This window comes from Bufo gargarizans, chromosome 5 (assembly GCF_014858855.1).
Source record: "Bufo gargarizans isolate SCDJY-AF-19 chromosome 5, ASM1485885v1, whole genome shotgun sequence".
Classification (NCBI taxonomy): Eukaryota; Metazoa; Chordata; class Amphibia; order Anura; family Bufonidae; genus Bufo; species Bufo gargarizans.
The window spans coordinates 185,881,569-185,900,694 of record NC_058084.1 but is presented as its reverse complement, the minus strand read 5'-3'; the positions used below and the strand labels follow the sequence as shown (position 1 = coordinate 185,900,694).

Here is a 19,126-nt window from a genome sequence, read left to right as displayed (position 1 = left end):
TTGTTAGCTGTTTGGTTCTAATGTTCATCCAAAGCCATTTATTGAGCTCCTGAATATATGAACATAGATTTGCTGAACATTTCCCTACAGTCAAAAATGGGTATTTTTCTTTTAGGAGGGAGCAAGAGAATTTGCTGCTGCATTAACAGCAGAGAGGATAAAAACACCACCCAAGCGTCCTGGTGGTCGCCGAAGAGGTAGACTTCCTAATAGCACCAGCAGGCCTAGCACACCAACAGTTAACGTTTCAGAAGCAAAAGACACAGATAGTGACAGGGAGGCTGGAACTGAAACCAGTGGAGAGAGCAATGATAAAGAAGAAGAAGAAAAGAAAGACGAGACCTCAAGCTCCTCTGGTAATTGACTTGATTATCGCTCTTGCCTGGATGTCGCTCGCAGTCCATTAGAGTTAAATGGAGTGGGAACATGCTTGACCACCACTTCATTCAAGTGTGGAACACTGTGCCCCAGAGAAAGTCCTGTATGGCCATGGCACCAGGCAGGTTGTGGTACCTCCTTTCTGGAGACATTTGTAGGTTTCAGAAGTTGGATCCTTAAAGGGGTTCTGCAGTTTGTTTAAACTGATGATCTATCCCAAACAGTTGATCGGTGGGGGTCCCGGATCTCGGACCCCCGTCGGTCAGATGCTGATGATCTATCCAGAACCCCTTCAACTATCAGACCTTTGTGCCATAAATGTGTAAGATGAAAATACCCCTTTTAAGTTAAGATTTTGAGTTGTTCACTGTGGCTTGTTATCAAATTGCATTTGTCTCTGTTATTCTACAGAAGCAAACTCTCGTTGCCAAACACCAGTCAAAATAAAGCCAAATATCGAGGCCCCAGAAAACGTCGATTGGAGTGGAGCAGAAGCCTCACTGTTTAGAGTTCTCATTGGCACCTACTATGACAACTTCTGTGCAATTGCAAGGTTGATTGGTTCAAAGACGTGTCGACAGGTAATTCTACAGGCCTTCAACTTGGCACGGCAATGCTGTATTGGCAGATGTTTCCCAGAAGGTTGGTGCTATATCTGCTCATTGCCCTTTGCAAACTCTCGGCTGATCACATTTTTTATGCGGCCTCTAAAAGTTTTTCAGAAGCACATCTATATGTACAAACGGGGATGTGCTGCTGATAATAATGGAAATGAATGGCCTTGCAAACAATCAAAGGTAGGGATTGCTCCTGGAGTCGTTTGGGCAACGATCTGCGTGTGTAGAAGGTCCTAAAACGAGCAGCGATTGACTTGCTATATCCTCGATCAGAGCTCATTAGGAGCAGAAATCTGCCCATTTAAAAGGACCCTTAGCCATAGCCCTCTTAGATGGCACCATGAAGTACTCCCAGAGATTAGGAGAGGTAATCAATATTGACTATGCTATCTATCTTAAAGTATTTGGTAATGTCATTTTGAGCTTGTTTTGTAAACTGACTGACTGTGTTACAGGTGTATGAGTTCAGGGTAAAGGAATCTAATATTATTGCTCCAGTTCTTGCTGAGGATGTAGATACACCGCCAAGGAAGAAGAAACGGAAACACAGGTCCTAATTTTGTTTTATTCTGCTAAAGATTTATAGGCTTTTTTGTAGCTGCCAATGAGATGTAACTTATTAGCTTACATTTCCTTTAGGGCCTGTTCACATCTCGTTTTTGCTATATGTCAAGTAGATACGTTTCGGAATACAGTAACAAAAAATATACAAATGTATGCCATTTTGTGGTTATACTTTTTTACATATACGTTTGCTGGATGTACATACGTTTCAATACATTTCAGTTAGTTTTTTAGTTTTTTAACATTGTTGTGAAACCTTTTTTTTCTTTTTTTAGATTTGGTGTATCAAAAGTTATGTTTCCATCCGTCTCACATTCACTACACTGTACAAAAAAAAGTATACTTAATTGTCTCATCTTTTTTTCTGTCTTTCCCCCCCCCCCCCCCGTACGTCAAGACATACGTTTTTGTACATTTTTTTTTCTGTTTACAAATTTATTCGCTTGACATACAGCACAAACTAGATGTGAACAGCCCATTAGATGTAAAGGATCTCTGTTTATTATTAAGTCTACCAATCCAAATTCTTGGAGGACTTTGTGGGGAGTCCTGAAATGTCTGTTTTCTCGTCAGTGGCATTGGGCTACACAGCACCATGGGTATATGCCCAGCTACCACTAGGAGGCGACACTAGATGACAGAAAAGTTGGCTCCGCCCAGGTGGGCTTATACCGTCTCCACAGCCACTAGGCTATTCCGTTTTAGTCTAGTGTCCGTAGAAGGCAGACCTGACCTGCTTTTTTTCCTGCAGGTCTTGCTGCTATTTTCCGTTTTTATTTTTTCATCTTAATTCTTTCTCTCTTCTGCAGGTTTTCACCTGCTGCAGGCGGGTGCTCCATCATGGGCTCCATCATGCCACTTTAGTTGTACCCCCTGCGGGCGTGTACTTCGGTACCTTGCCGGTCACCCAGTCCCCATTACTGCATCTGTGGTGGCTTGCTGGCATTCCCATGTGTTCCCCCCCACCCCATGCCACCTGAGGGGCTCCAGCTAGCAGGTCTTGGTCATATTGACCATCTTTCTCATAGCCATGCGTCTGTCATTGGGGCCTTTTCTCTACTGGGGGGCCCTCACCTGGCCTTTTGAAACTTACCTTAGCCCCGTTTTCTCACTCTGTGGGGGGTACTAGTATCGCTACTCCAGGGGGCTCCCCGCTGGGGCCTGCATCATTTTCTGAGGTGTGGGGCTCCCCGCGATGGCTATCGGAGCTCCAGGCCGGCCACAGCATTTAATTTAGGGGCCCCCCCCCCCCCCCTTTTTTTTTTTTCCGGCCGCTTGGCCACGCCCTTTCACCTGACCCCACCCCTTTTTTTTTTTTTTTTTTTTTTTTTCTTTCGGGTCGCTTGGTCCTGCCCCTTACCGCTTGGTCCCGCCTCATTTTTTTCTCTCGGGCTTCAGGCCGGATCCTCCTTTCCCGGGATGGGCTCTCACTCCCAGCAAGCGTGGACTTCTCTAAAGGGGGCGGTCTTTCCTGCAGCTTCTGAGGGAAGAAGCTCATCTTGCCTCCTCCATCCCAGCAGCATCTCTGACCTTACTGCAGCTGCTGCAGCGCATCTTGGCACACCGCACCTGGGGTCTGGTAGGATAATATCTCATTTTTGACCCCAGACGCCTTTAGCCCCCTCCGCTGTGTCGGCCCCTCCTGATTGGGCCTCCTCACTTCCCCAAGCCTTGGGGAACATTGCCAGCCTCTCCCAATCCCTGGTTGAGTCGCTGAACCAAGTTGCGGCTACCTCTACCCTCCACAGGGTCTTCTCCGCAAAGGATGGAGCGTGCTTACGCTCAGACACCGGGTTCCGCCAGGAGTATTTTACAGAACATCCTCGCGGATGGCTCTCCTTCGGGTCATCCTTGGGACAGGCCTGAGGCTGGTGTCGGACCCTTACCTGCCACACCATCAGTTGTCTTTGGGGACACCTCTGCACCGATACCCTCGGAACAGAGCATCAGGCGGTCTTCTACCCGACAGAATCTCTCTTTGTGGTCTAAGACAAACGTCCACAGAGGAACCTCCCCTAAAAGAAACAGGGTTGGTATCCCCTCTAGTGGATTTCGGATGCCAATCCCCTGGCTTCAGGGGGTACTTGTAGGGAAGTCAGAGGTCAGTATTTGGTATGCCAGCACACCTACGTGGGGTCTCGGTACATACGCCTTCCCCTTAACAGGGGGTACTAGTACTTCTGCCAATGGCTGTATCATGACAGACCTTTCTGGTTCTATTCTACACATTCTGGTGCTGGTGTGCACCACGTAGTCTCATTATAGGGGGTCCCCGTACTGGGCAAGCTGGTAGCTCCGTGACGAAATGCATGTACCAGCTCCAGACGCTGTCGCCATTACAGTGCTCCAGCCAGCCGTATTTCTCCCTCTCTAGGTGAGATATACAGGCCACCTTCAATTGCCTGCACCATAGAAACATAGAATGTGTCGGCAGATAAGAACCATTTGGCCCATCTAGTCTCCCCAATATATCTGAATCCTATGAATAGGCCCGGCCCTATCTTATATGAAGGATGGCCTTATGCCTATCCCATGCATGCTTAAACTCCACTGTATTTGCAGCTACCACTTCTGCAGGAAGGCTATTCCATGCATCCACTACCCTCTCAGTAAAGTAATACTTTCTTATATTACTTTTAAACCTTTGCCCCTCTAATTTAAAACTGTGTCCTCTTGTGGTAGTTTTTCTTCTTTTAAATATGCTCTCCTCCTTTACCGAGTTGATTCCCTTTATGTATTTAAAAGTTTCTATCATATCCCCTCGGTCTCTTCTTTCTTCCAAGCTATACATATTAAGGTCTTTTAACCTTTCCTGGTAAGTTTTATCCTGCAATCCATGTACTAGTTTAGTAGCTCTTCTCTGAACTCTCTCTAGAGTATCTATATCCTTCTGGAGATATGGCCTCCAGTACAGCGCACAATACTCCAAGTGAGGTCTCACTAGTGATCTGTACAGCGGCATAAGCACTTCACTCTTTCTACTGCTTATACCTCTCCCTATACATCCAAGCATTCTGCTTGCATTTCGTGCTGCTTTATTACATTGTCTTCCCACCTTTAAGTCTTCTGAAATAATTACTCCTAAATCCCTTTCCTCAGATACTGAGGTCAGGACTGTGTCGAATATTCTATATTCTGCCCTTGGGTTTTTACGCCCCAGGTGCACTTATCCACATTAAATTTCAGTTGCCAGAGTTCTGACCATTCTTCTAGTTTTCCTAAGTCCTTTTCCATTTGGCGTTTCCCTCCAGGAACATCAACCCTGTTACATATCTTTGTGTCATCAGCAAAAAGACAAACCTTACCATCGAGGCCTTTTGCAATATCACTTATGAAGATATTAAACAAAATTGGTCCCAGTACAGATCCCTGTGGAATCCCACTGGTAACATGACCTTGTTTTGAATGTTCTCCATTGACTACAACCCATCTCTTGATACTGTAGTCATTACTTCTGTCTGCCTATATTGTCCTCCATGCGGCCCTATTTCTCCTTTCCCAGGCAAGAGGTAGAGGCCATTTTCAATTGCCGTTGCTATTGCCCCTGCCTGGTTCTGGAGTGCACCGAGCAGCCACCTTACTCCCTTCATTGGTAGAGTACCAATCTCTGGCCCATACAGTTTCTGTATTACTGGGTGCTTCCTTCCCCCGGGCTCTTATCTGTCCCACGGAGTGATGTTTCCATCCCTAGTCGCTGTATTCATTCCTCTTTTCTGGTTATAACACGCATCTAGCACCCTGTTACTACCTTCTCAAGGCACTGTCTACAACTTACCATCCTGATTACAGCATGTACCTGGTAACCATGTCTCACAGGGGTGGTCCAGTTTTCCCCCTTCTTGGTCGGACTAGTGTTGCAACTGTTAGATCCAGTGTATGGCTGGCTTTTTCAGATCTGACCAGGGTGGTCCACAACCAACCACACTCCCTTCACCATAGGCAGGTGGTTGTTGGTTTTGTGCTAGGTTTGCTCCTGGTCAACCCTGTAAAGTACTACCGTATGCTGCACAGCCGTGTTTCCCCATGTTGTGGAGTACTCGCGTTGTTGTTATTTTCTCTCTGCTTTCTTTTCACGGAGTGGCCTATTTCTGGTAGTTTACAGTAATCACAACTGGATCTTCTATCCTGCAGGGGTACGAAGTATTGTCGGCACCAGCCTTGACTGGAGTTTTTGGGTCATCGCTGGAGGTTCTCCACCATACAGAATCTCTGGGTGGTCAAGGACAACTGTCAATGTTGGACGCCCTCTCTAATATGGCTCTGTCAGGGCTACTAAGTGACACTCACCTGCTGCTGGGTGGAATTTTTTAACTGCTTGCTCGAGTATCGGACTTGGCCCCGTAGTTTACTCATGGTCCGGGTGTTCCTTGTACCCCCTTATGTTTTTTGATTTAGTTGTGCTACAGGACACAAGGGCAGTTCCTTTGGGCCTTGCCATCGTCTGCACCTGTCGGTTTCCTTTCACTTCCCTGGTGGTTTCAGTGTGCTGGGTGGAAGCTGGTTTCTACAAGTCTGTGTAGTCCCGCCCGGTTTTCTCAGGCGTCTTCTGCATCCCTTCTAACGTATGGATGTCTAGTGTTTCCGTAGCAGGATCCAGGCTGCTTTTCCTGCCCCTTCCGTGACAGCGTTATACAGTGGCTAGTCACTACGCTTGGGCTGGTTAGTCAACTGTGGCCGATTTTTTTATATTCCCCCCCTCCTTTTGGTTTCATTCCCCGGTCTAGGACATGTTGGTTCTTCGCTTTTGTTTCTCTCTCCTACTGCTATTGGTACAAACTGAATAGCCTAGTGGCTGTCGAGAGGGTATAGCCCACCTGGGCGGAGCCAACTTTTCTGTTATCTAGTGGTAGCTGGGCATATACCTAGGGTGCTGTGTCCCCCAATGCATCCTACGAGAAAAGGATTTTACGGTAAGTACAAAAATCCATTTATTTTTTTTGGACGCACTTGTGTTCCATTGAAATAACAATGCTGTAGTGACTCTTTCTTCTTCTTAGAACTCTGCATTCTGCTGTCCCTCTGTTATTCCTCCTGGAAGTGTATGGATACATTGACAACTGGGCATTATTCCCCTTGTCAGTAGGGCATGTCCATACAGTTGGACACTGCCAACACTAATTAGTCAGTGTTGGACTGTGTAGGGACACACGTCATTAACAAGGGGAATTGTAACAAAATATTTAATATAGTTAAAGGTTATGGACCCCTTTTGAGACAATTTTCTACGATTGCATTTTTGGGCTAAATCATTTTTTAACTTGGTCTTTATGAAAATTTTTAACCGTTTGAGATACAGGGTTTAAAAATTAGTCTGTTTGCAGAGTTTCACTTCTCAGAAGTCTCATGTTAAGCCTTATATTATTTACAATTGGCCACTCGGACCATCAGTGTCCCTTGGTTTACATGTGTCACTAATTCTAAAAAGTAACTTTTAATATTTACTCTTAAAATATATACTTAGAACTCTATATTTCCTATAGTTAAAATTCTCAGTGTAGCCTCCCTGCCTAGTAATGTACTCACAGTATATTCAGTGATTCGCGAATTTGTCCACTAGGTGGCCCTATACAACAACATGGCTTATTTCAAGCAATCTTTATTAGGCAGACGTCTCTCTGCTTATGTGCTGTACGCTGTTATTTCCACAGCGTCTAACTACCTTGCCACCTTCTTGGACTGTTCGCCTATCCTTACATCTCTCTCATATACAGATAAGGCTGGGCTACCGCTGGCTAAAATACTCAATTCACTAACTGCCCCCCGACATGTTTCGCCAACCAGGCGTCTTCAGGGGTTTGGGCAGCGGACCAAACCCCTGAAGACGCCTGGTTGGCGAAACATGTCGGGGGGCAGTTAGTGAATTGAGTATTTTAGCCAGCGGTAGCCCAGCCTTATCTGTATATGAGAGAGATGTAAGGATAGGCGAACAGTCCAAGAAGGTGGCAAGGTAGTTAGACGCTGTGGAAATAACAGCGTACAGCACATAAGCAGAGAGACGTCTGCCTAATAAAGATTGCTTGAAATAAGCCATGTTGTTGTATAGGGCCACCTAGTGGACAAATTTGCGAATCACTGAATATACTGTGAGTACATTACTAGGCAGGGAGGCTACACTGAGAATTTTAACTATAGGAAATATAGAGTTCTAAGTATATATTTTAAGAGTAAATATTAAAAGTTACTTTTTAGAATTAGTGACACATGTAAACCAAGGGACACTGATGGTCCGAGTGGCCAATTGTAAATAATATATTGAATCTAGTCCCAACATGTGTTAGGGAGAACTGTGTAAAATAACTCATGTTAAGCCTTATCTCTGATCTCCTCACCTAAACTCTCATTATAGCTAAACTGTTATCTAGGGCCTCTTGCACACGACAGTAGGTATTTTGTGGTCCGCAAAAAAAACAAAAAACAGATCTGCAAAAAATACGGATGACATCCGTGTGCATTCCGTATTTAACGGAACAGCTGGCCCCTAATAGAACAGTACTATCCTTGTCCGTAATGCGGACAATAATAGGACATGTTCTATTTTTTTGCGGAATGCACACAGAGTAACTTCCGTTTTTTTTGCGAACCTATTGAAATGAATGGTTCCGTATACGGTCCGCCAAAAAAAAAAAAACAACAAAAAAAACAGGACGGACACAGAAAGAAAATGTGTTCCTGTGCAAGAGGCCTAACTGATAAGAATATGTCTTAAATGAGTGTTTGAGGTCAGAAGATCAGAGATAAGCCTTCACATCAAGAAGTGATACTCTGCAAATCTTAACCCTTATTTCAAAAATGGCTTAAAGGATAACTGTCACCTTTTGCACCCTAATTTCAATTTTCATATATGTAGTTACTATTACCCTGATATTCCACAATCACTAACTATTAGACTTGCCCCGTATTTCATAAGATTCAGCCCTTAGCAACCAGTCTGCACAAAACTGCAATTTCCTCATGCACTAGCTTCTTCACCTCAACCAATATGTGCTCTCCACACTTAAAGGGCTTCTGTCACCCCACTAAAGTGATTTTTTTTTTTTGGGCTGGTGAAATTAGTTATATTGCGATATATCACAATATAATTGTGTCACTTACTTTGATCCAGCAGTTTCTTCAAAAAACGAAGTTTTATCATATGTAAATTCGGTCTCTAACAGCAAGTAGGGCGGCTACTTGCTGCTAGCTGCTGCAGAAATCCGCCCTCTCGTCGTGTTGATTGACAGGGCCAGCCGGGATCTCCTCCTCCGGCCAGCCCTGTCGGCATTTCAAAAATCGCGCGCCTCTGTGGATTCGGCGCAGGCGCTCTGAGATGAGGAGGCTCGTCTCCTCAGAACTCCCTCAGTGCGCCTGCGCCGATGACGTCTTCTATTTCGGTGATGTCATCGGCGCAGGCGCACTGAGGGAGTGCTGAGGAGACGAGCCTCCTCATCTCAGAGCGCCTGCGCCGAATCCACAGAGGCGCGCGATTTTTGAAATGCCGACAGGGCTGGCCGGAGGAGGAGATCCCGGCTGGCCCTGTCAATCAACACGACGAGAGGGCGGATTTCTGCAGCAGCTAGCAGCAAGTAGCCGCCCTACTTGCTGTTAGAGACCGAATTTACATATGATAAAACTTCGTTTTTTGAAGAAACTGCTGGATCAAAGTAAGTGACACAATTATATTGTGATATATCGCAATATAACTAATTTCACCAGCCCAAAAAAAAAAAAATCACTTTAGTGGGGTGACAGAAGCCCTTTAAACACGCCCCCCTCCTGCTATCACATATACTTTAGGAACATCCCCCTCCCCTAAAAAGTGCCATCCACAGATCCCCCCCCCCCCCCCACCTAAACAGTGCCATCCACAGATCTCTCCCCCCCCCCCCCCCGAAAAAAACTGTGCCATCCACAGATATCCCCCCCCCCCAAACAGTGCCATCCATAGATTCTCCGCTGCCCCCCCACACTAAGAAGTAACATCCACAGATTCCCCCTCCCAGACACTCACAGGAGTACATTTATTAACTGTAATCTGTAGCTAACTTTAATAATCGCTCATCTCTTTACTTTGATACCTTACTCTCTGCTCCGGTAACAGCAGACAGTGTGGGCGGGCGGCGCTCACTCACTGACGTCACGCGCCTACTCCTCCCACTAGGCGGCGCAAGCGCGTGACGTCAGTGAGTGAGCGCCGCCCGCACTGCCTGCTGTTACCGGAGCTGAGAGTAAGGTATCAAATTAAAGAGATGAGCAATGATTAAAGTTAGTTACACAATGCCCTGTATATTCTAACCCCTAGGCGTTCCCATGGTGACGGGGACGCTTGCCTGGGGGTTAGAATATAGCATCGGATCGGAGTTTTCACGACCTCGCTGAGATCGTGAAAACTCAGATCCGATGCTATATTCTAACCCCCAGGCAAGCGTCCCCGTCACCATGGGAACGCTTGGGGGTTAGAATATCATGAACGCTGCACGCACGTAGCAGGGCAGCCTGCTCGTGCGTCTCCCGTCCTCCAGCAGATAGACGGACCAACCCAGTTTTAGGGTAAGGTGAAAATAGGCGCTATGGGGGACAAATTGAATGATTTTATTGGTTTAGGAATAATTAATATAAAATTTGAAGGATGGCCACTAAGGGTGATACTAATCTCCTTTATCAAAATATGGAAGAAAAAAAAATATGACAGTTATACTTTAACATTTTTAATAAACACCAAATCACTTTTTTTTTTTTTTGTCTAAATTTAGTAAAATGCAATCGTAAAACCTGCCCCGAAAGTGTCCATAGCCTTTAAGATTGTTTCACACTAAAAATATTAGATAACTTATCCAATTAGATCAAAGGTAAATTAAGTGACTGGCTTTAGTCTAGAAAACAAGACTGACACATTTGGTTCTGTCGGTGTCAGTGCCTTTACATCCCTTTTATAATTTTTTTTAACTTTATTATTTATAATTTAATACAGAATTGTTCATTCTTGCAGGTTGTGGGCCGCTCACTGCAGGAAGATCCAGTTGAAAAAAGGTGTGTTTGTATTATTTGAGCCTTTGGTTAAGTTTTTGTTATTTATATGCTTATACTGTTAAAAAGTGGTGTCTTCCACCTGCTAACATTTGTAGCCCAGACCTTTACCATTCTGCCAGATTATTATCAGGAAATTGCTATAAGGCCATCACTCCAACTTATTTCTGTTGTTCGGATCCGGCACATTGCTGAAACAAACGGAGCCACACAGATCTCATTGATTATAATGAGGTCTGTTCAGTTGTTGTTTTTTTTTTGCGTGTAGGACTTTTTTGTCCTCTCTTTTTGGCAGAATCTGCAATGAAGCCTCCAACGCATTTGTGAACATGCCCTGAACTGTTTTATTAGTAAAGGCATTCTTGTCATACATGGCATCCTTCTTAATGCTCTGTCGCCCTTAGGCACCGAAAGATGCCATTCAACCAGTTATACTGTACAAGTTACCTGGAAAATGAGTGAATAATAGAAGAAAATGTACTGCGTAAAGCCAGGGCAGCACCACCCTCTTTTATATAAATTGCTTAATTCAAAGATGAAAATGATTTATTTTTTACATGACATTGTATCTTTACAATTTACTTGTGTTTTTGCAGATGGTTCCTCTAATCACGTTTACAATTATCAGCCTTGTGACCACCCTCGCCAGCCCTGCGATGGCTCTTGCCCCTGTGTGATTGCACAGAATTTCTGTGAGAAGTTCTGTCAGTGCAGCTCTGAGTGTAAGTTAAAGGTTAAAAGCAAACTTTAAAGATGTGCTTTTAGGATTTGCTGTCGATATTTCACACGGTCTCTCTCTTTATATAAAGGCCAAAACAGGTTCCCAGGATGTCGTTGTAAAGCACAGTGTAACACCAAGCAATGCCCATGTTACCTCGCTGTGCGGGAGTGTGACCCGGACTTGTGTCTCACCTGCGGTGCTGCTGATCACTGGGACAGCAAAAATGTGTCGTGCAAGAATTGCAGCATTCAGCGAGGATCCAAAAAGGTCAGGGTCACTTGCCTAATGTCTTACTTATTTTATGTTATTGAGGTACAGCTCTCAGCAGCTTAATCCCTGTAATGAAAGCCGATGCCCTGTATCCAACTGAAAAGGACATGAGGGGGCAGTGTCAGGGGAGCCTTGTCAGCCTGTCCGGTCAGTATTAAAGGGGTTGTTCCAAAAAGAACTAAGCCCACTTACTTGGCTGTTTATGGACATCTCAAAATAGAGAGAACCGTTCATGCGTAGCCTTCTCTCCATTCCAGATGGCATGTGATGGGGTTCCATTCTTGAGATAGGTGCAGTTCCCACCTCCTGGGACCCGCTTTTTTCGGACATTTATGGCCTGTCCTGTGGATATGTCTTAAATGTCCAGAGCCGACAAGGGACAACTACTTTAATGAGAGACGATAAATGGTTGAGCACAATGACATGGCGGATCCTGACTGATCTCCTCCCTCTTTTCTTTGTCAGTTGAATACTGGCAAAATATGCAGTTTCTCATGATCGTTTCTTATGCAACAGCATAAGTGACGAAAGAGCATAGCAGAGTGTCATGTTAGGGTTTGTATCGCCTTGAAGCAGAAATTATGACTTGTGTCCCAGAAATATTAAATAATTGTCCTACACGTTACCACATCTACTAAAGTTGTACACCAGAAGTAGCGCAACCATCAATTGTGCAAATATTTGAGTGCTCACAGCACTAAAAAAAAAAAAGAGGGGGGGGCATGGGGCCTTTTTGCCCAACACATTTAGCATAATTTACATCAGAAAACTGGTGGAAATTACAACAAGAGGCCTGCAACTAACATCTTTATTGAATGGCATATGAAACGTCTGTGGCTTGTTTACATCATGGTATGGCATCCAGTTAATGTATACACTAGGATGTATACGTTAAATGAATGCCTCCGATGGCTGCCATAATGTGGCATCCGTCACCCTTAATTAAAAAAAATATAAACATAGGGAGATTTATCAAGCTCTCTGCTCCTGAATTGTGTTGCTAAAAAGTCAAATTTCTGCACTAGCCATGTTTTGCGCAGAAATTTGAGATTTCTCGGCCCTTCTGTGCCACGCTCGCCATTTTTGTTAAAGCTTGAAGGGGCCCAAGGGGCCTGACAACATTTACCATTACCAGTTTATACAAGCTACTTGCTGTCATAGCATTCATATTCTGGCGCATTGACCGGTCGAGATGTGTAGCGATTATCAAGTAGCATGCTCCTCTTGATAATTTTGGTGCGTATTGTGCCATCGCACTGGAGAGCAAGACCAACTGCTTTTTTTAAACTGAATATCGTTGTCTAGCATAGCGTACTTTATTTTTTTAAATATACCAGTTCACTCTTTTGGCCTCCGTCTATCAACATGTTTAGCTTCTTCTCCTGGAGCTTTCCCCAAACATAATGTGAATGAAGACTTAGGGTCTTTTCACACTAGCGTTTTTGTTTTCCGGTATTGAGTTCCGTCACAGGAGCTCAATACCAGGAAAAAACTGTTCATTATCCTAATGCATTCTGAATGAAGAGCATTCCGTTCGGTCCCTCTTACGTTTTTTGGACAGAGAAAATACCGCAGCATGCTGCAGTTTTTTTTCTCCGGCCAAAAATACTGATCACTTGCCGGATCTGGCATTAATTTACATTGAAGTGTATTAGTGCCGAATCCGGCATTAAGTGTTCCGGCAAAACGGATCCGGCTTTCCGGTCTGCGCATGCACAGACCTTTAAAAATGCAAAATAAATTAATACCGGATCCGTTTTTCCAGATGACACCGGAGAGACAGATCCGGTATTGCAATGCATATGTCAGAAGGATCCGGATCCATCTCACAAATGCATTAGTTTGTGCCCGGATTGCCGGAACTGCCTGCCGCTATGTGAAAGTACCCTAAGTGTAGTGTCATACATGGGGACCAGTGCACATGACACAGCATTTATGGCTTTAGACCAAATTACAGTAGATATATACATTCAGTATAAAGGTAGTGGTGGTGTTATGGTAATCAAAATGCCCATGTGGCATGGCTCTTCATGTAAGGTAGTATTTTTACATATTTCGCAAAAATGTAAGGGCGGATTAGAGGGATCATCTGGTCTTTTTCTGCGCTCAGTCTTCTATCTGTCTATGACCGTTTAACATTGTAGTCCAGAGATGCCTTATTTTCCTCCAGTGTGTTCATAAGCAGCTTATCCGAGAGGATGGTTTGTTTTAAGGGCTCCTCCATGCTATCATTGGTTATACTGTACCCTTGGAGACCGTACATTGAATTATTGACATTTGTCACATATAAGTAATGTTGCCTTTCTCTTGGGTGAGAGGAATGTAACAAATACCCTGTCTTTGTTTGCCCCTTTTCCTTTCCAATAACACTTGATTCTGCAGACTGATATGGTCCAATATTGGCAAAGAGGCAGAATTACTAGGTAAGGCCTCTTGAGTCTTTGGAATAGATGCACGTGAGTGGGCGGTATGGCTGCTTTGACATCCGGAACGGTGCAGAGCGTGAGCTGGCCATTTCAAACTGCATTCCTCCCACAACAATCATGAGCCGTAGCCATGTGAAAACAGGTCTCATTAATCCTCTACTCCTCATGTTTTCCATTTCCTGGCATTGAATGAGTGCCTTGCAGTAGGTGCAGTTTTGTGGTTTTTATTTTTTCTTATTTTTGGTTTGCGGCTTATGCTTGCTATGTTCACGCACTTGAATGTCTGTCTTGCGACTGTGAACTGCTTTGCCGCAGTGAGGTTGATATTGTGAATTGCAATGTCATATTATGCATCAACAACTGAATTCATATATCCTTTCTTGCATTGCAATTTTACTTCATGGCATTACCCATTCAACGGTTCAGCCTAAGCAACTTAACATATCCTGTTTCCTTAGCATTTGCTTTTGGCACCCTCTGATGTGGCCGGATGGGGAATCTTCATCAAAGATCCTGTACAGAAGAACGAGTTTATCTCAGAGTACTGTGGAGAGGTATGTTGAGAATGGCTCACAAATAAGTCTTAAAGCATGAATTTCTTTAAATGTCATAATGCGGTAGGGTGAAAATGGTGACCTGCGCTTATTTCCCTTCTCCCTGCCCTAGCTCTGTTCACTGTCTCTGAATTACCTGATGAAAAACGGACACAGAAGTTTGTACAGAGCCCACTGTAGTCTATGGAGAAGGGAGCAGAAAGAAGTCGGAGAGGCGAGACGTGGCTGAAGCTTCAAAATGATTTATCTCACCCCAGAGTTAGATTATTAGTTGAAATATAATCCAGCTCTGGGGTGAGATTATCCACACACTAGATGCTGCAGCCGCATCTCGTCTCTTTGCCTGTGTACGGATTTCTCAATTTAGAGACTAGTTCAGGGGCAGGGAAATAAGTGCCCGGCACGCTTCTTTATTTTACAGTGGTGCTTGTTTATAAACCCTTCAAAATTATCTATATTTCTGCATACATTTGACCTAAAACTACATCAGATTTTCACTCAAGTCCCATATCACATGTCTGTGAGTGTGTAAAGTATGTGAACCTTTGCTTTCAGGATCTAGTGTGATCCTCTTGTGCAGCATTAACTGCACCTAAACATTTCTGGTAATTGTGTATTAGTCCAGCACATTGGCTTGGAGGTATTTTAGCTCATTTCGCCATACAAAATCGATTCAATTCTTTTATGTTGATAGGTGTACTCCCATGAACCTACCCATTTCAGGTCCTTCCACAACATTTCTATTAGATTAAGGTCGGGACTATGACTTGGCCATTCCAAAACTTTTTAATCCTTCTTTAACCATTCTTTGGTTGATTGACTTGTGTGCTTAAGAGGTTGTTGTCTTGCTGCATGACCTATGTTCTCTTCAGATTCAGCTCACAGACAGATGTCCTGACATAAAGAATTCATTGTTCCATCAGTGAGGGCAAGCAGTCATGGACCCGATTCAGAAAAACAGGCACAAACCATGAAACTACCAGCACCATGTCTCAAATATGGGATAACGACTTGATGCTGAAATTCAGTGTTTTCTTTTCTATAATCATAACTCTTCTAATTTAAGCTAAAAAGTTATCTTTTGGTGTTATCTATCCATACATAGTTCTAATAGCATTCTGGCTTGTCCAGGTGATCTTTAGCAAATTACAGATGAGCAGCACGGAGAGCAGTGTCTTTCTCCTTGGAATGATTCCAAGCACACCATTGTTCAGTGTCGTTCTGGTAGTGAACTCAATTACTTGTTAATTCACCACCCCTGGAGAGGGGAATAATGGTCTTGAATTTACTTCTGGTGGAGTCAAAACTTTTTAGAGGTAGTTTTGTAACCTTTTCCAGCCTGATGAGCATCAACAACTCTTCTTCTGAGGTCCTCCTAAATCTCCTTTGTTCGTGCCATGATACACTTCCACAAACGTGTTGTAAATATCAGATTTTTGATAGATCCTTGTTCTTTAAATAAAACACCTGACTCCACTTTCTTGCTAATTTTAAAGGTTCACATACTTTTGCCACTCAGACATGTGATATTGGATAATCACAAACTTTCATGCTCTGATATTCATGCTCTGATTAAGGAAGGTTTTAAGCTGCCTATACATCCAATGGCTGTAAGCTAAATGCTCGTTCACTAACTGCTTTTCCTCCTAACCCTTTATCGCCATGCACATGCGCACTCGTTTTGGCATGCATGTAGTCAGTAAGCCACTGCCAGACACCTCCCATTAGAACACAGGATTGAGCATATAGAAATCCAACATGTCTGATCCTTCTTTCTCATCACAAATGCCATTGGGGAGGATTGAAATACCGATCGTCTACTTGTCCTGCTGAATCTGCTGGGTTCAGCCAACCTTTATCTAATCTGTATTGGCACCTTTATTCCTGTTCTGTATTGTGATGTTGATTCTGCTAGAGTGGAAATTGCTGTTTGTTAGGGCAGAAAAAATATATATATATATATATATAATTATTATTATTTTTTGCCTGGAGTATTCTATAGGGTGGTGTTTAGGCTGGTCAATAAGTGTTAAATGTTTGATTTCAGATCATATCTCAGGATGAAGCAGATCGAAGGGGGAAAGTATATGATAAATACATGTGCAGCTTCCTCTTTAACTTGAACAATGGTAAGTTCTAACATATACTATGCACCTGTAAAGAGTCATTGGTGAGATCGCTCCTCTCCACTCCTTTTCACTGGAAAAAAAAGAAGCATTTATAAATGTAACTTTCCTTTCGGTTTACTTTTTAATATAGTGTAGGGACAGAGATGTTAAGAGGTTTTCCAATATCTGATCAGTGGGGGTCCAATACCCAGGACCTCCGTCGATTAGCTGTTTTGAGAAGGCAGCGGCCAAGTTTTGAGTCCACTCCCACCCCTGACGTTGAAACATGGTGTCAACTGTATGTATGAACTGACACCTGCACCAAATGGCACGGGCAAATGTATGCTGAGGTATGGGTAATTGCACATAATGTCAACATACAGGTATGTCCTATTGCGGGAAGGGGCCAAAAGACCCCAGTTGCAGTGTAGCCCAAATTTTCCTTACCCAGGTCAACCTATAGGTAAAGCTAATGTATATCAGAAGCCAGTGTACATGGTGGGATCATCACTAGCCAACATGAGCCTCATGGTTTTATCTTGTGCATCTCTGGTTCTCAGTGAGCATCTAATAAACACACACATACAGTACATGCAAACCGATCCGATCTTGTGCCCAGGGATGTGCCAACCTTTCCTACACCAAACTCTTGATAATGCCCAGACCGTTACAAAAAGTCTAATGTATTTCTGTACGTTTTTTTCAGACACTTACAATGCAGTTGTTATACCCTAGAAGCCTTTAACAAGAGCAAGAAAACTGCTTAAAGTTCATAGCAAATATGACCATATTTTCTTTTGCCTTAAATGCTTTTTTTTGTTTTGTTTTTTGTTCATTTTAGATTTTGTAGTTGATGCAACTCGCAAAGGCAACAAAATTCGTTTTGCAAACCACTCTGTGAATCCAAACTGCTATGCAAAAGGTAATGGATGTAATGTAGGAGGCACAGCAACATCTTAAATGGGGGTTATTGAAGTTGTCTATAAGAGGATGGCATATTTTATTAGAGCCTTTTTTTTTTTCTATTTCAGTAATGATGGTTAATGGAGACCATAGAATAGGCATATTTGCTAAAAGAGCCATCCAGACGGGTGAAGAACTGTTCTTTGATTACAGGTTGGTGTGATGTTTTAATAATGATCATGATGTAAGTAAATGGGATTTATTATAACTTTTGCCAGAAAGTGGTGTAAGTTATAGCTGAAGTCTAAGCACGCCTGTACTTGGCATAGACTTCAGTTACTGGAGCATGGCATCCGCCACTTAATAGATTAGGCTTGTCTCATGCCAGTGCAGGGATATCAAGATTGGTGTACATTAGCAACATTGTGTCTAAACCTGTATGGTACCAGCCCTCCAAAGGCCAAAATAGTGTTGTTTTTTGGCCCCAGTCGGGAAAATTGAGCCATTGGGTAAATTCAGCATATGTCAGGTTTAGCAATGCTGGGAAAGCCTCCTATGTCTCTGACTTATTCTCGTATGAGTGGTGTACAAGTTTAAACTGCGACAAGTAGGAGCAAGGTCATTTTTATTCACTTAAACCTTTTCTGGACACCCAAGCTACCGAGACCTTGAAAATACACTATGGACCAATGCCTTGCATAAGTGTTCTTGAGTGATGGAACTTTTTTAGAAATTGACCTTTATTTTCAGTCAATTTGCAAGTTTGACCAAAGATCACTGTTCATGGTAGCAGCCCACTTCTTTCACACCCTGCTGGTACCTGATTTAAACTGCTGCCCCATATCTATAAGAAGTGGGATCAGTTTTACACCTCTGTTTACAACCAGTGGTTTTGGTATTCTGCATATGGCACTTGGCAGCAGCAGGATCTATTTTGTATTGGTGGCATGAGGGATGTCATATCCTTATGCCTAATGAGGCTGAAAAACAGCAACAATTTGGTGACCACTGTTCTACACAAATGCTAACGTGGCTACAAATATATAAAATTCTTGTTTTCATTGCAGATATAGCCAAGCTGATGCTCTGAAATATGTGGGTATTGAGAGAGAAATGGAAATCCCCTGATGGACCAGCTACCTCTTCTTGCAGCCCATGCCTTATCTTCTTCAGGAATTTTTAATACTGGCGCAATTTTTAGCTACAAAGAATACAAAATGCGAGTGGAAGTTCTGAATTTACTGAGTACTGTATAACTAATTTATAGTGATGTCAAAAACAATTTATTCTTTTTTTTTTTTGTGTACCAGTGAATTTTTGGCAATAATGTATTGTGGTACATCTCCCACCTCAAATAAAATATACTTGAACTTCTCTATTTCCTGTATGTTTAGCGCGTTGTCTGCTTATTAATGAACTGAATTTACCAGCGAGTAAACGCTCCTTCATTTGAGGTGATGGCTCATTGAACATTGTGCAGACTCCTGCCCTATAAATGCAACCTTTTTTTAGTAGCATACAAAGATAAAAAATAATGAGCAACTTTTTGACTTGATCACTTAACCACCAACAGTTTTGTCTG

The 19,126-nt window shown here is 43.2% G+C and overlaps 1 protein-coding gene across 5 annotated transcripts in view; it reads left to right on the top strand.

The window, feature by feature from the left end:
- EZH2 (enhancer of zeste 2 polycomb repressive complex 2 subunit) overlaps positions 1-18,922 on the top strand; it is a 53,363-nt gene extending 34,441 nt beyond the window's left edge. For 4 of the 5 annotated variants that reach the window (XM_044293973.1, XM_044293972.1, XM_044293975.1 and 1 more), the window contains 11 exons: positions 116-356; positions 790-959; positions 1,451-1,545; positions 10,525-10,565; positions 11,159-11,284; positions 11,372-11,550; positions 14,438-14,533; positions 16,581-16,662; positions 17,483-17,563; positions 17,673-17,757; positions 18,612-18,922. In XM_044293973.1, coding sequence (XP_044149908.1) covers positions 116-356; positions 790-959; positions 1,451-1,545; positions 10,525-10,565; positions 11,159-11,284; positions 11,372-11,550; positions 14,438-14,533; positions 16,581-16,662; positions 17,483-17,563; positions 17,673-17,757; positions 18,612-18,672 — 1,257 coding nt within the window. In that variant the 3' untranslated portion in view covers positions 18,673-18,922. The remainder of the gene's footprint in view (positions 1-115; positions 357-789; positions 960-1,450; positions 1,546-10,524; positions 10,566-11,158; positions 11,285-11,371; positions 11,551-14,437; positions 14,534-16,580; positions 16,663-17,482; positions 17,564-17,672; positions 17,758-18,611) is intronic. The other variant, XM_044293976.1, reaches the window with a different exon arrangement.
- The last annotated feature ends 204 nt before the right edge of the window (positions 18,923-19,126 follow it).